Genomic DNA, 17,389 nt, shown 5'->3' with positions numbered 1-17,389 from the left:
GAAATCCGAGAGGTATCCTCGGAAAACTTATATAGTTGATTTTAGGCGGAATCCTTCGAAGTCGATGATCAGAAAAGACCTGGTTCCTAAGATAAAAATTATGTTCTCAAATGACAAACCGGAGCCGGACACCATTGAACGTAAAAATTATGTCTTAGAGCTGGCAAAGTACTGCATGAATAAAGTAACCTTCAGTCAATATGGCTGTGAGGTTGTAAACACCTACATTTGGAATTCGCTAAGAATAAATCATTTGGTTTTATCGGGATCCTGGCAAAAAATGTTTTTTTTTCAGCACAGAAACTAACGTTTTTTTTTATTAGGCTTGTGTCCCTCATTTTTAAAAGAAGAATACTCTATCGGGAAGTTATTATAATTTATTCCTCAATTGAAATGTTCTTGTAGCGATGGAAGAATTTTCTGAGCGTGGTTATGTAATCTGGCATGGTTTTGCAATGACTCCAAACAGTTCGGTAACATGCATTTATCAAAATATTATCTCCCATCTTCCGCGAGGTTATGAAAGTATCCTCCCATTTATAATATTTTCTTAAACGTGGCAATTTTCGGGACGCGACCGCTCGTTGACACCAATTCCAACTCTATCAGAGAAACAGCAAAGAAATTATAATCTCGTATAAAATTTGTGACAAGAATTTTTCGTAAGTTATTCGACACTTTTTTCTGGTGTCCTCATCTTCCGCTGCATCCTATTTACTACATTAGTGAGCCTCCAAAATTCGTAGTTTAAGCTGTTTTCACACTAAAAAAAACGTACCTTTAAAATTAGCGAGAAATTTTCTTGCATCAAAATTTTTTGACGAATTCCATCATGTATACATCTTTTTTTCTTTCAGATGTATGAAGCCATTGCAACGTATTTGTCGCGACGTGCAACTTTGCTTTTCCAAGAAAATATGCTTTCTAAATACGATCATATTTTCTTGCCGTCGCTGGTTTTGGGATGGTAGTTTTGACTGACGAATCAAACGCATTTAATGTCATTTTGTCCACGGTCATTAAACTTGACTCGGCAATATTAATTTTTGTCAACTCTGGGGACATTTATTTAGGGTAAATACAAGGGAGTACCCAGGATCAAAAGTAGAGGGAGGTAAGCCGTGGTCGTTCAAATTTTAACACAGAAAAGGTGGAGGAAACAAAAATAAAAAAATTATAACAGCGCTTTATTATTTTTTAAAATTATTCGCTCGAAAAAAATGTTTTTGATTGCATTACATGTTTTATATTAACATCACTTTTCTTGGCATAAAAAAATACGTTCGTTTTGAACTAAATTTACTTTTGCTTCTAGGGGCGCAGCCGCCCCCTGCTGCCCCTCGCTGGGTACGCTCATGGGTAGATATTTAATTCATTCTTGAAACAATAGCCCTACGCTTTCCACCGGCTATCAGTGCTACTGTCCACATTTCCCAATCTCTCCGCGAAGCGCTGCTTAATTAGCCCAGGATATCTTCAAACCGGCAATCGTGAAGTTGTCATTTTTAAAGCATTAAGAGTTAATGTTTGAAAACTACTAATTTTCCGTTACTTGTAATGAGTGTAATTTGGATGAAAAATAGGGTCTTTGATAGAAGCCATGATTAATGTAATTCACGACTCGAGCAATTAGAATCCGCCACAGTACGCCCTTACACAATTTTCCCCTCGTCAACTGTTTCCTGTATTCTGAATTAGAATGGATGAAATATTCTGAAACTGAATTATGTTTGTCAGGAAAATATCGAGGAAAAGTTTGTGATTTACCATATGAAAGGCAAAAATTCCGCTAAGGATAATTAATTTGCTGCGGCCTGGTCTCGAGCTATGGTCAACCGAATTTAGTATTCAATTCCAAGCTCTTTAGCGAGCTTAAGCTACTAGGGCATCCTTTACCAGGCTCCCTTCGCCGTATTAAGTTCCCCAGGATTCAAACGCGAAAAATGTGGTTTTATGACCTAGGTTGTCCTAGTTTTTCATTCTAATAGTATCATGAATTCAGCAAGAAATTTTTGCTGGAGGTTAGGGATCGCAAAGTGAAGAAGATATACAGATCTCATGTGGTGTCTTTGTAAGAGGTCTTTTTATATGAGTTTCAGGAAAGTAAATCACTTTTTGGAGGTTTGAACACCTTTAATAAAAAAATGGTTCCCGATCGTATCCAAAGAAAACTAAATTAACTCCAGTGAAACGTTCACTTGCCTCGGCTAAAAATCTTCGGTTTTCTTCACTTTAGACCCTTTGAAGATCGATGTCTTGAAGTATTGCTTAAAAACGGTGAATGCTGAGCGTTAAAATCCATACAGTTCCAATAACATTACCGCGTCACGGCTAATCCAGCTCCCGACGCGCGGAGACGAACCCTGCCGCACGATCGAAAAATCAATCTAATATCCGGCGTCGCAAACTTAATTTAAAGTTAACTGCACCTCGATAAATCTTTTAATAATGCTCTGATCTAAGTTACTTTGCGTGACTTCGCCTAAACCCATTTGAAACTCTCACTAAATGTAACATTTTGTAGAATAACAGTGTCCGCCAATTTGTTACTGCATGGTAAGAATTTATCGAAGATATTCGTTAAAATTACGGAAATTAAAAGAAAAGTACCATGATAACAGATTATATAGTTTTTTATTCCGTAAGAATCCACCTTTAACTTCACCATCTACTTCATTTGGACGATTTTCAGAGTAAATTGAAGACGCACATTTTTCTGTAAATTTGCTCAAGTTTGAACCTCTGTGTCTCGGTAACGGGTAGAAATCAAGTCAAATGAAGTACATTTCCATAAAGTTCAATCATTTTTTAGTTAACCAGCGGAATGTCAAATTTCTAGCTTAAAAAAAGTCGTTTTGCAATTTTGTCCGGCTTTTTCCTATTTCCGCCCACTGTGCAGCGGGGACCTTTGTCAACGTTCTCCGCTAGTTAGTTCGCGCTTGTTTCCTAAAAAAGGTGTGAACGGTGTGCGTTAGGAGGAGAAGGGAACAAAACATATGCTACGTGAAGTAGGATAAGAAAAGAGCTAACGGAAGAAACTAGAAGGCTGTGAAACTGGTTAAAGATTGGATTGTGTGTCATTGACTTGGTTTGGGGTGTGAGATTGGAAACTTTTGGGACGAATAGTTGGGAAATTACATTATTGAGAGGAGAGAACTACGCCTAAATAATGGATGTGATATTAGGAAATAGATAGTTCTATTCGGAGAGAAATTATAGGCAAGACTTTCCATGCGGTTACCAATGATCTTGGGGAATGGCCACGACTGTGGTGTTTTGAAGATGATTCAACCTATGTTTTTATCATAATCAAAAGTGGCATAATGCTCATTCTTTCGAGAGTTGATAGATCAGTTTTTCTCGCGTCAGGCGTACTTTTTTTTTTTTACACATAAAGGAAAATAAAGTTTTTCCGCGCTTAAATGTCTAATTTTCTAATTTCAGTCCCATAATTGTTTTATTATCGATGTAGATGCATGACTTTCACCTCTGGTGGCGTAAATTGAATAGTGTTTACAGCACCCATCTTTTCTCTATTAGAGTCTGTGGACCAACCGAAATTTAAATTGTGTAATATATATTTTTGAAAAAAAAATATTTTTTTCAAGTTTTATATCATTTTGAGCGTTTCTGTCTCAATGAAGGACGGTAAAAGAAGTAAGGGAAACTTAATTTCCTAGAGAAGCGGAAGTGATGCCTCGAACTTTGTCCTTAAACTTATGAAAGTGACTGTGCATCTGTACATGTATATGTCTTGAAAAGCTATTCATTGTTAAATAAAATCTAGTACTCCCATGCAAACTTCGGTATAAGTTATAAGTATGTCTCTTGTAGTCTTTTCTTCGGAAGCTCGAGGTTTCCTCTGCTCCCAATTCTACTTCCGGCGGACTAATTGGTTTAGCGGTGATAAGCTGCTGTGAGGACCTGTCGCCCGCAAAGTGATGTCATATTGCACGGAAAAACTCTCTGAGATATATGATTGTTGTTATGTACTTGTTTTCTCGCAAGTGAAAAAGTTTTTTTTCCATTCTGAAAGCGGACTTTCGTGAGAATGGGAAGCTACTCCGTAGGTTACATTCTCGTTTGAATAAGTTTCCATTTTCTGTGTCAATCTGGAGAACTGTTCGATTTTATCTTGGTTTCATACTTAAGAATATTGTTGGATGTGATTTAGGGATTAGGATAGCTTTATATGGATTCAGGAATATTTTAACGCATCAAAAATAGGTGGTTGACATCGTTTATGGGTTCACTCGTACCTTTTTGCTTTTAGTTTGAAATAAATAATTTGTGTGGAAAAAATTGTATGAAAACAATTTCATGGAAGAATTTCTGATGAATTTTGCCCTAGATCAATTGGGCCTTGGTTATTAATGCGCGTAGAATACCAAGTTGAATTCAGATTTTGTTTCGTCCGTGCTGCATTATGAGCGCTCCACGCAAGATAATCGGGTGTCGAGAGGAGGTTTTGTGGTGAAATGGTAATATTCGAAGCATTAGATGCCTTTCTTCAGTGTCAGTCCATCTCGAGAAATAAATTGCATTTATTACTTGTGGACGAGTCTGTCCGATACGTGATGGAAAGCAATCCTTATTGACTGCTAATCGTCCTCGTAATTAACTCTTATCCCTTCCAGTCGTCGTGTTCATTGAAAAGTGAGGGCGGCTCGCAGGTGTCTTTAGTGACTTTTTACCTTGAGATTCTTTATTGATCTGTTGAGTCAATTCTTTGAAGTGCAGCCAGAAGATTTATAAATGGACTGAAGAGCACGTGCTAGCCTGTAGACCCGAAGTTGACTTGTCACGTTACTGATCCATGAGACTCAAAAGCGCCCTCAGGCGAATAATTGGAGAAAGGGGCATTCTCCGTCATGGAGTGTATATCTTCTCCATTTGTCGGCAGTTGAGTTCTTTTTGAATGAATGATTGGGAGTGATTAAAGCGTCGTGATTACCCAAGTATTTTCTTTATTTTATGAAAATGTAATTCTCGTGAACGTGGTATGGAAGTAGTGTGGGTGTAACTGGTTTTTCAAGGTGGGTTTTTCGCTATATTTATTGTCATTTCACACAGGCTTGAGTGATTATCACGTCCTGCAGTAAATCAAAGTTGAGATGTTCTCTTTTTCTTATTGAAAGATGGCTCATCGAAGTTAAAAGTATTCTTGTTACCAAGACGTATTCCTTGATATCCTTTCATTGTTCGGATAAAAAAGACTATACGATGACTACAACAAAATTGTCCAACGCGTGTGCGAAACGTGAGAGAATAAAAGTCAATAATACGAAGTATAGCAAATTTTATCGACCCAACGTGCCTCTTTGCGATTGCTTCATGCTATACCTTCATTTGCTTTTGGAAGATGGAGGAGCAAATATCCAGAAGAACAAGCTGTGTTCCAAGTTCATTTATTGTTATCTAGTCATTGGTGATCAAACGTTATGTCTTGACTTTCTCAAGTCTTCTACAAAATTAAGTGCTCGCAGTTGTAGAGCCACTGTGCAACAAAAAAATAAAGATCGGCGGTGATTAATTTATTTTCAGCACGCGTGTGAGTTGCCTTTGAATACCTGGCGATAATTTTTCGCGGGGAAAAATACAAAATCAATCGAAATTTCGATCTCTATGAATCTCAACCAATGTAATAACTTTCGTATCTTCTATGATACCTTGAAACAGAGGGTAGCTGTTGTCAGTTAAAAATAATGGGACAGAAAGAGATTTTTTATTTTTTGGAAACTTTTGGGGAAATTTTGGGGAGAGATAAGGAAAGCATAAATAGCATTCTAGTGGAGGTAAAATATAGTTTTTGCGGGGGTGCATCCCCCCTATCGCACATTCTCCTAATTCTCTTACCTTAACTCCTCGGTAACCTCTTTCTGCGAAAAGCATCCCTGAGTTACCATTTTCTTTTGACATCGTTTGCGAAGCAGTTCCAAATGTGTTAGTAATTTCGATTTGTCAGGTTATTTTCTTATTACATTGTTACAAATTTTTTGAAAGGTTATTTACTTATTGCAAATTGTACATGTTTGAAAGCATTAAAATTATTATCATATTAGAACCATCCGATATTTTTTAAGTAGTTGTGTAACTTATAGCTTTTTGCCCCCTAAAATATATTTTCATTTACCCTCGAAAGTTTCAGTTTCAGCTCTCTACAAAATGGCAATTGGCATCGTGGCGGATTGGAAAAGAGCTTATGCCGCTTTGTGTTTCCCTAGGGGTCCCAAGCAAAATTTTGTTGTGACTGAAATGCACATAAAATATATATACCCCGGTTCAAATTTATATTGGAGTTTCTTTCTTCTATTCAATGCGTTTTCATTGTCTTATGAGTTTATAATCGACTAGGGCCAGGGGAAAATAAAAATGTTGATTCTTGCACCGTGGATCTTAATGAAATTTATCATTTTGAACTAGTAAGGTCACTACGGTGAGAATAAATTAACAATTAAACTTTTACCTGTCAAGATGGATGAAAAACGCTTGAAAAAACTTAGTATTCTCGAAGATTTTCATGAAAGCGCATTTTTTATCATGCTCAAATGGATAGGTTTAACCCTGAGCAAAAATATTTTGCGTTCCTCCCAGTAGCTGCAAAAAATGATGAGAGGCACTCGTAGGGAAACGATTTGCGACGTTAGCCCTTTTTCGATCCATACCCTTAGTTTGGTTCCCCTGGATGTGGGGTTTATTTCGCGTTATCATTTGTAGATATGAATTGGGCATCCCAGGGTTTTCCTCTTGGTAACAGGTTGTCTCGCGGAATTTATTTTTGGTTGGAAGTCGTTGCGAAGCCTTTCATTTTTCTTTTTACACTGTAGCGATACCCACGATACGATGAATCCAAGCCTTGAAGCTTAGTTTTTTCCCTCCCCCTCAACTTTACTGTCACACGTGGCAACTCGCCTTTTTTTAGCGTGCCTCTCCTAAAGCACCATTCCTGTTTTAACTTCTTCATCGTTTTTCCTTTGATGTGTGTGTGAGTACATTCATTGGTGAGAGAAATTGTCCCATCTATGCAGATTAACCTTGAAACTGGTCGTTACCAGTGAAAGTGTCCTTGTAAGTTTTATTGGTCTCGTGTTTTCCAAATACGTGACTTAGGGTGTAATTTAATTGAGGATGTCTCGGCGGCTAATTATACGACCAAAAACATGTAATCAATTCCATCTTCTCGCAAAGGCTATTAGAAAGGTATAGGTTACAAGGGCTGACACCTGTTGATATTAAAAATAGCATGTAGTCTGTATTGCGTGCAGAGTATATTTTTCCATCAAAACGCTTTCTAGCAGTTTTGATTGAATTTTGTGTATTTTACATTGAACTAATGTATTTGACTTACAGAGTAAATTTGATTTTCAATAAAAGACATTTTACCTAATTCGACTTAACTTCGTGGAAAGTAGTCGTGTCTTATATTTATTAAGCCACATTTGCACCTTTCGGCAAATTTTTATTGAATTCCACAACTATTTTCGCTCATTTGCGGCATCTTCAAGTCCAGTGTTGCTTATCAATTGAAAATCCCTTATCCCCTACGGATTTTTTACGAGGCAAATTCATAAAGTAAGGTCCGATTGGTCGCAGGGAAAACAATTGATATGAAACACATTTTATTGGCACTTTTAGTTGGCTACAAATCTACTTAATTTCTATACCCAATCACCGTTCACTTCTAAGCACTTTTTGTACCGCTGCACCAGCTTCTTTAACCACTCTGCATAGAGGCTTGTTACCTGTGAGTTGAACCAATTGGACTACGCCACAGGCTCGCACTGCTGTCAAAACCAATATAAAAATTCAAGATTTTCTTTTGGAACTCTTTGGCCACCACCGTACAGTCCTTACCTTGCACCTAGCGATTACTTCTTCTTCTTCTTATTGCACTTGTAACAGTGGCTCAGTGGACAACATTTCGAAACCGAAGAGGATCTCAACGGAGTAGTCAATTGGTTCATTTCTCAGGCGGCGAGCTTCTATGCAGAGATGTTAAAGAAGCTGGTGCAGCGATACGAAAAATGCTTAGAAGTGATCGGCGATTATGTAGAGGGGTGAAGTAGGTTTCTTGCTGACTAAAAGTGCCGATAAAATGTATCATATGATTATATTTTTTTCCTGTGACCAAACGGCCCTTACTATATGAATATGCCCCGTCAATTAGTATTATTATTTATGTTGCAATGCAGCAAAACCTCTCGTTATATGAAATGAAAACGTGCGAAATGGTTCAAGTTCAACGTAATTAACTGAGAAATTAGTTGGGTAAGGAACCTATGTTTCATTTTTGTCGTGTTTCTCAAGTTACGTATATTATATCAGTTTTTTTGTCCAAAATAAATTTTAAACTCTAGCTTCAATCTAAATTTTACGCTGATCATGCGCCATTTTTCATTAAAATACTTTTTCAGTGCAGCACTGTCCGGTCCCGTGGACTTTCCTATGGTCGCCAACGTTAATATCCCCACTTATAACGACTTTGGATGATACGAAATGCCTGCTATTAGGAACTATTCTTTGTCCCTTGAGGAATAATTTCCTCTTTTATAAAGAAATTACGGCCATCTCCTATTCGTCCGTCCCTTGCCTTATCATCGGCTGTTCTCACGTGTGGCCATCACCTCATAGTTCTACTGTTATTATTAAAATTCATCCCTTAACAGCCGGTTGGTGGAAACGATGGGACGATGGTTAATTGTTACGGATCTTTTGCTTAAATAAAGACGATTTGCGGAATATTTATCGGCAATCCTGTGATGTATAGGGGAAAATCCTTTATTGTGGGTATAACGAAATCTCGTCTCTAACAGTTCGTTATAAGCGAGTTTCACTGTATATTCGTTTCTCGGTGAAACCTCCGTGCGTTCCAAGATAAACGGAGACGTAACACAAGGAGGTCCTTTTGGCCGTTCCATGCAAGTGGGGCAGGAAAAGCACACACAATCGATTCGTCCAGCCCCTTTTCAGACAATGAGCGACGATTACGCCCGGGGGACTTGCAAGTCTGAACGGGGGCTCGCTGCGTAGCTGTTCCAGACATTCGTCGGGACTTGTATGTCGGGAGATATCGTGATTATATATCAAAATGCGACTCGTCTTGCTGACGTTTGTGTGGTTGGTTTTCACACTCCGTGATTCAACCCGAAGGTATGTTTGGATAGGTGAGGGTAGAGCTCACCCCACACTTAGCCACAGCTGTGTGACACCACATATTTAGGGTATGGGGGGCAGTTCCTTTCCCTGGGCCTTGAGAATTTTCGATTGGGGGTTTCCGTAGGCTTCATACAAGACTTAAATCGAGGACCCTCCGATCTGGAGCCATGCGTTCTTCCCAGTGAGATCCTTGGAGACATCTTACTGCGGATAAAAGGTTGGCAAGACTGCGAGAAATTTTTCTCTCGTTTGGAGGGGGATTCATTGTTAGGGGGCTGGTACAATGATGACTGTCATCTTCAACACTCATCATTCCTAGGATTGATTTGGCGTAGTTATCGGCTGATCATTAACACCTGCATAATTCTTTTAATCAAGAAAATGTTCAAGGCGGGTTTGTATCTTCTAACCTCTCCCCTCTTAGCTACGGCCTTGGAGGTTGAGAAACATTCTTACTCGTACACCGCCCTCTTCCGACAAAAATTCTATTTCTATATTACGGTATCATACCATCATATAGCGTATTGATAGAGATATCACCTCGGAACGTTGAAATCGTTTGAAAAAACGCTTTTATTCGACGTTTTGAATATTCAAGGGGGGAATAACGTTTTTAATTCCATCACCACGTATAGCAATTCCCACTCTCAACCAATGGGGTTGGGTATCGCAATTTCCTCCTGCGGCTCCAGACGTCTCAACTTCCTCGTACTGAACTTAACCTTTGTCCCTGGTGACGCCCTGAGAAGAAGCATATATTGGTCGTGGGACGTGCCCTGCCTTTGCGTTATCCAAACTTGGAATTTCGACCATTAAAAAGTCAAGGATAACGACCTCTTTTTGCGTGCAAGGAAAGAAAACCTGTACCCGGGAGTGCATTAAAAAACACCTTTGCAGTCCATCTTGTAATCAAATAATGAGTATCATTAGTATTGCATGAAATCGAGGAAGTTTTCATATCTATGTTCTGCAGCTATTTGGTCGCCCATTCGAATAGAGCGTCTTATATGCCCATCTGATGGCTAGAATCTTTTGGATCTTTCCTTCTAGCGAAATTGGAGATTATTTACAGAATTACTTGAGGCAGAAATGGATTAATTCACGAATTGATTGTTCATGTATTCCTCAATCATGGTAGAAGAAAACTTCTGCCTGCATCTATGGTCATTTTGTTAAGATATGAAAATATGTGAAATCAAAAATGTATCTCCTGCGTAAAAAACGGTAATCTGCGGCTTATATATCCTCTCTCTTTATTTTATATCTACTACTCTTCAGTTTTGGTGATATTTTCAAGTGAATTCTGCATTTTAAGTGAATCGTCGCATATGAGCTAAAAATAGCCGGAAAGGTCGAAGATCGTGGTGGACTTAAATAAATTATGGAATACGTATAACATTCAGCGGAGCTGGTTCAGGGATTTTTACCGCATTTTTCCATTTCCAGAGACACAGAAATGAACTATAGAAGTGTGTGCGTTGCCACTATAAAAATTGGAACTTATTAAACGTTTGATTTATATAAAGATTAGATTTATATTGTATTCTACTGTTTATTCCGATTGATTTAGTTTCGTGATTGATTTGTTAGCCGCTGACCTGCCTGTATGGCTAATAAAAATTGTGTTTTTAACGAAATGTAAAAGTAAAATCTATTGTTTCTATGTATTTTCTAGGCTGATACGTTGGTCTTATATGCTTCGGGAAGTTCCTTCGGATAATGAGATCTTACCTTCCCACCTTAAGGAAGTAATACATATTACCTTCAAATTTGAATTGATTTTCGTTTCTATTTTATTTTTTCTTTTGTACTTATTTGAGGACCTCGAAGACTCCATTTACTTCGTAATCAATTCTCAATCCTCCCAAACTGACCTGTGAGACGTGATTCAACATAGTGATTGAAGTCATACTCGATAAAGACTGTCGCGGCCGCCTATCTGGGTATCCATGGTTCGATTCCTAGTCCAAGTGAGGTAGAACCGCCCGGCGTGCCCTTTCAATCCTTCTTCACCAAATTTATCATAAATATCCCTATTCTTCTTGTCCCTCGATACTTCACAGTCCCCTACCACGTCCTTGAACTTCTCCTTCGCCCCAGGAGTCATGTCTTCTTGTCTGTATGGTACTTGAAGGGAAAGCTTTCGATAGGAGTTCTTGATTTCATCCTCCGTTACACCTGTCTTTTAAATAACACTGAGGGTTGTAGGTTAATTCAGCCCAGTTCTTTCCGTTAATTTTGGCTGTATGAATGAATTAATGGGATTATTATAAAATAATTTAGCGTAGCGAATTAAAGAATACATTGAAATTATTTCAATCATTCTTTTCATAGCTACACTTACACATTCGTGGTTAATTCGTTTTAATCACTAGAAGACCAAGGTCATGCGGTTTTGTAAAACATCGCGAGCTAGGAATGTGAGACTCAAGGTAAAAGTAGATATCAGGAAGAGAATTGCATTAGCAAAAGAGGCATTCATGGACAGGAAGGAGCTTATGATAGTATCGTTATGTAAGAGTTTAAAGAAAAGGTTAGTGAAGAGTCTGATCTGGAGTGTAGCTCTTTACGGTGCGGAAACGTGGGCACTTAGGAGGACGAGAGAAGACGAGAGGCTTTCGAGATTTAGGTGTGGCGGAGAATGGAGGAGGTGAAGTGGACGGAGAGGAGGAGGAACGACGAAGTGCTTGAGATGGTGGGTTAGGGGAGGCAGCTTTTAGATGTGATACGGAGGAGACAGAAGGTATGGATGGAGCGTGTACTTAGCGGGGAGGGGTTGTTGAAAGCAGTGTTAGGGGGTAGAATGTTAGATAAACGAGGGAGGGGAAGGAAGAGAATAGGATTTTTAGATAGAATGAAAGAGAGTAAGCCGTATTGTGAATTGAAGAGGGAGGTGCTTGAAGTAAGGGGAGGCTCCCAAAATGCTTCTTAAGTACTCCATGGAAATCTACCTTGATCGGTAGAATACTGTAGTAATAATAGCCTGTTTACCTACGAGTGGATTTTTCCGTTTTCGACTCCCGAATAAGATAATGGTCCCGTCCCGTTTTATCTTTGCTAAACTCATTGTTGAGTGTTATATGTAGTATTAATATGATTCATGCATACAAATCTTGAGGAAATACTCTATCTACGCACGAAGATCGATGTATTCCAGCTCAAAATTCAAATTTCTTAGAGCAAAAAAAACTCTAAAATTAGAAAGTTTCACATTTCAGTTGTCAATTCACCAAATTTAAATAGGGAATCCAAGCCAACCTGTTGGTGGATGGCGATATTTGGTGGAACTGTGTAACTGGAAAAATAATGTCCGATACACTAATATGGTATGTTCCACAAATTTTTTAATTGCCTGACCCAGGTTTCCACACAATAGACTGTGTATGCCATTATCATAGGTGTGAATGTCGTCAATTCCTTTGAGAATGACATTGTGTATAGTATCTAAACCTGGATCAGACCATTAAAAATTTGTGGAACACACAATGTAACTGTATCTATGGTTATGTTTCCTAAAGGGAATCCAAGATTCTTTTAGAAATGCATTCTATTCACATTTTTCACGAAATATATTTCAAATGCCTTTATCTTATTGGTTTTTGTTTAATTTCAGGTGCGGGTTCCTCTGAACACAACTTTAAAGTTGAAACCTAGGGATTTGTCTGTTGTTATTGAGAAGAGACAAATCCGTTGTGGGATTCGTAATGCTGAACCACTTCTTCAGGGTCAATTATTTTCGGATCTCAAAGTAGAAGAATCATCTTGGGTGCTAGAAGATGGCAAAGTGGTGCTCCTTACCCTGGAAAAAGTGAGGCTTCACAATTAATTTTATTTAATTTATTCAGTGAATTTCATTTTTAACCAGCCTATGAATGTGCTCGTTCACTAACTTTATTATATCCTCGATTTTGGTCGAGTATATAAGATAAAGTGACTCGTATTTCTTCGTTTGTCGATTTCTCATACTTCTCGACCTGTTCGTGTTGGAAAATCAATGGCCGTAACCATTGGCCGATCCAGAAAGGGGCTTGGGGGACTGTAGCCCCCCCTCCCCTTAGAGTATCCATTTTACACTGGATAAAATGGTAATTTTGTTCAGTTGTCGAAGTTGTTTAAAGAGGAGAGCTCCGAAAATCTAAATTACTAAAAACGTACATAAGTGTTTGTTTTAAAAACATAATTCTTTGGAAAATAGGAATAAGATAACCGTAAATTGTAGTCAAAAGTCTCGGAATTCTCAAATTTTCGTAACCTCCCGGACCTCCTCAACTACTGGGATGTTGGCAGCGAGGCCCCCATTAACCGCCCCTGGCCCCTATCCTGGATCCGCCACTGGCCGTAATCCTTTATTTAGTACTTAAGAGCAGGGCCGGCCCTAGCAGGTACGGGGCTAGAGGCGAACCTTCAGTGCGGGGCCCTTCACTTAAAATATTAAACTCTATACCCCATCTACAAACTCGAGCATTTTAAATCCCTACCACTCTCTCTCTGGCTAAGTATGAGTTCCCCTCCCAAATTCAGACTTCGTAATTACGCCGTTATGATACCATCACGCAGTTGAGTTCAAAATAGTATTATACAAATAAAATTTATAATTATATTTTTGGGTTAGGAACTTCGGAACTATTGACTTTGCCAATGTCAGTATCACTTTGATCTTGGTGGTTATAGTCGTCTAGCTGTATCGTTAATATAGGCGATTTATTTTCCAAATTGTTTAATATTGCGGGCAGACTTCCTGCATCGATGTCTCAATAGTTTCACGCAAAATAGCAAAATTTTCATATGTACTTTTTTCAGTGAGAGTGACCATAATTCTTAGTCAGGAGACATCAGCCGTAGTGAATGTTTTTATAAAAATGCCAAATATGTACCGGTTTTTCGTGGGATAGATGATTTACTAAGAAGCCCTGACCATCAACGTCATTAATTTTTTGTTGGCCGTAAGGCAACCCCTTAACATCGTCTCATAATTGTTCGGCAGTTAATCCGACGAGGGCTCATTTTTCAGGAAATACCGAGGAAAATTCGGCGTAAATTGAGAAAAGCCTGAGATTTTTACGGTTTCTTGAACATGCCTTTGGCGGCTTGCCAATTTTAAGATTTTTTTTATGTCTCTTTAGATATCAATGTCAGGTACTTCATAATAAAGTAACTTTGCCTTCTCTTTGGCATGAAAATTTACCTGGCAATTTGCTATCATGCCGTGTGCGCCATCGACCGGAGAAAATGGCTCCATCTGTTTGCTCACTGCAGAAATACACAAGACCCACAGCCGTGTGTTGAGGGTTGCCTACTACATAAGAAAAATCTCTCAACGGCCACACTAATAAGTGATGTAATCGGAGAGAAATGGTCATTACATTGACGTAATCATGTTCTATTGTCAATAGTCAGCCTGACTGATGTCTTAATTTCGAAAAATATTGCCAATTTGAGCTAAAACTACATCACAATGTCATTGTTTTTATCCAAATTTAAATATTTCAAGGCAGAAATTTAGAAAAAGGTATCTCTGATGTGGAGGAATAATGTCTATAATACTGAAATATATAGTCTGATAGGCTTCTTTTGCTAGGTAATTCAAATTGCTTTAGAAAATTAATTGTTAATAAGAGTCACCGTCATTTATGCCAAAGTATTAAAATTTTTTTTATGAGGCCAATTGAGTTTTTTTATTTCATATTGCTTCTTTGAGAAAATAGAGCTCAATTCCCCCTTTGAATTTCTACGAGAGTTTTGGCTTTACACAAAATTTTGCTGAGAAAGAATTGCCCTAGAGGAATGCAAAGTTTAAGGGTGCCAAAATATAACATAAAATAAAGACCTAAAATATCAATCAAATCACTGAAGGAGCATTATGGTGATTTGCCTAGTATGCTGTGCCATCATATAAGATTAGCCTGCATTTTATATTAACTATTATGCTATTGATAGATTGGGAGAGGTATCTGCCCAGAAATATTTTTTATGCAGTTGGCTAAGGTGGTTGTAAGTTAAAAGAAATAAGCTTTCCATTTTGGATGATGAACATCTCTGAATACAATGAGTGGGTTTTCTATTTTATTGACTGAGTTAATGAAAATTTGGTGTTTATTTACAAACAAGTTATATGGTAAATTATTAAGTGTTAACGAAAAAATGTTATAACCTCATGGTTAAAACATCACACAATATTTTTGGGAAAGCTGTGGGTGGTAAACCTTCTCCTAGGCTATACCTAGTGTGAATGGTATGAGGAGGTCGTTAGAAGTAACTTACTCTGCAAACTCTAAATGTATGCCTCATAAAAGTTGAATGAATTGGCTGTTATAAGTTATTAAAGATATTCTGTTATGTCCTTTTTATTTTGATAGTATTTTCATTTTATTTCCCTGTGTTTGGTGGTATCCGTGGAAATAATTTAAACTGATCTAGACTTTAATTATAATGGCATGGTAAATGTTACCAACTACTGTTTCTTTGGTTTCCCAGGTGAACAAAATGGAGTGGTGGGCAAGGTTAGTCATGTCTGATCCTGAGATAAGCACACGCAAAATAAACCCTGAGCCTTCAAAATTATCAGATCTTGATGGTGAGACACGAGGACTTGTGGAGAAGATGATGTACGATCAACGCCAGAGAGAGCTTGGTCTGCCCACTTCTGATGATCAAAAGAAACAAGATATATTACAGAAGTAAATATATTGCCATAGTTATGCATTTTTATGTATATTTTATTAATTTTTTACATTTCCTTACCAATTTTTAATGCTTTTTGTAATCAGAAGTAATCAGTATGGATTCATTTTGTTTAATTTTCTTAGGTTTGAATTTCATATTTTCTCTTTTTTGTTTCAGATTCATGCAGCAGCATCCAGAAATGGATTTTTCAAAATGCAAGTTTAATTAAGGGTGTAATGATGTACAATTAGGTGATAATACTTGTAATTTCTTACGTTTTTCATGTTTCTTGTAAAATGTGTACTACTGTATTTTATACTTAATAAATGCTATTGTTTCCATCATGAAGATGAACTGTGTGGATATATATGGAGGAAGTTGTGTTTGAAGTTGTTGTCACCTGTGCTATTCACCTGCAACTCAACGTGTAGTGCTAACTGCAACTAAATTAACTTCAGTCACCTGCATGAATTGAGATGACTGAGTGAAGACTATTTTCTGAGTCATCAGTGTCACGCATAAAATTAGTGCTTTATTTTGATGAATAAAATTTATCACTCAATTACAGTTGTTCTCACTACCTGTTCATACCTGGCTTGTTGGTAAGATTCTAAAAAAAAATATTTTCTTTCGGAGTACTTGTAAATATCTCAACAAAAAGTGGTATTCTTAATACCTCAATTCTCATTAAAAAAAAGATTTAACGTTCTATTGTGATACTTTGATGATTAATTAATTATATATAACTACTTGGGCTAATTCTTTCGAGAGTACTTTCTACCATCCTAAGTCAGAAAATCCTGGTAACTTCAATATTGTTTAGATCAGCTACTCAGTATTCCTTACTGGCCTAAAACATTATGAAGTATTACTAACGATATCAGGCTTATCACAATGAAAATCCATCCATATTAGTCGTTAAACTGCCCATGGCAAGCAACCTAGAGATGGCTAACAAGGTATCATGTAGATGCAAAATAGTACACTCAGTACAGAACACAAGATGAATTAATGAATGCTAACCAGTTTTTGTAACATGGCACCTGAAAATGTTTCTAAATGAGGAAACCTGGGTGAATTCCTTGAGGTTAGAGTAAAATATTTCTTTGAATTCTAGCAAATGCTGAATTGAATACTTGGAATATTATTGTCACTTACAGTAGCTTTGATACACTGAGTGACCAGGTGCTGCACTTATTCTCACTCCAACTGCTAGGTTTTCTAGGTTCTAAGGAGTAGAGTAACCAATGATGATGGAGTTGCGGTGTTGATGATTTAGCTTAAACTTCATTGTTCATACAATTACCAAGATTTTATTGAGTGAGTCAGTATGTCTCTGGTCCATGCCTCTGCTTAACACAATCAATGTAAAACATGAACCTCAAACTTTCCCCCAAACTAAGGTGTTCTTTTTAGCTTGAAGGGGGTTTAAAATTGGGGCTGAACCGGACTGCTACCAATGGAAAAAGAAGTGGAATGATATGGTTGCATAATTGGTTGGGACCCACCTAAAAGTGTTTCTGGATACTTTGAGGTATAAAAAGCTATGATGCAATGGGAGAACAGCATC

The 17,389-nt window shown here is 37.7% G+C and overlaps 1 protein-coding gene across 1 annotated transcript in view; it reads left to right on the top strand.

Annotated features, from left to right (window-relative positions):
* The window catches only part of LOC124160621 (nuclear migration protein nudC), a 184,100-nt gene extending 167,718 nt beyond the window's left edge, over positions 1-16,382 (top strand). Inside the window, exons 5-7 of the mRNA XM_046536517.1 lie at positions 12,770-12,964; positions 15,631-15,833; positions 15,997-16,382. Coding sequence (XP_046392473.1) covers positions 12,770-12,964; positions 15,631-15,833; positions 15,997-16,048 — 450 coding nt within the window. The 3' untranslated portion in view covers positions 16,049-16,382. The remainder of the gene's footprint in view (positions 1-12,769; positions 12,965-15,630; positions 15,834-15,996) is intronic.
* Positions 16,383-17,389: the final 1,007 nt, after the last annotated feature.

The sequence above is a fragment of the Ischnura elegans genome, chromosome 6, assembly GCF_921293095.1.
Source record: "Ischnura elegans chromosome 6, ioIscEleg1.1, whole genome shotgun sequence".
NCBI classification, from domain to species: Eukaryota; Metazoa; Arthropoda; class Insecta; order Odonata; family Coenagrionidae; genus Ischnura; species Ischnura elegans.
Note: the sequence above shows the minus strand (reverse complement) of the source record. Positions and strands in the feature narration are given on the sequence as shown.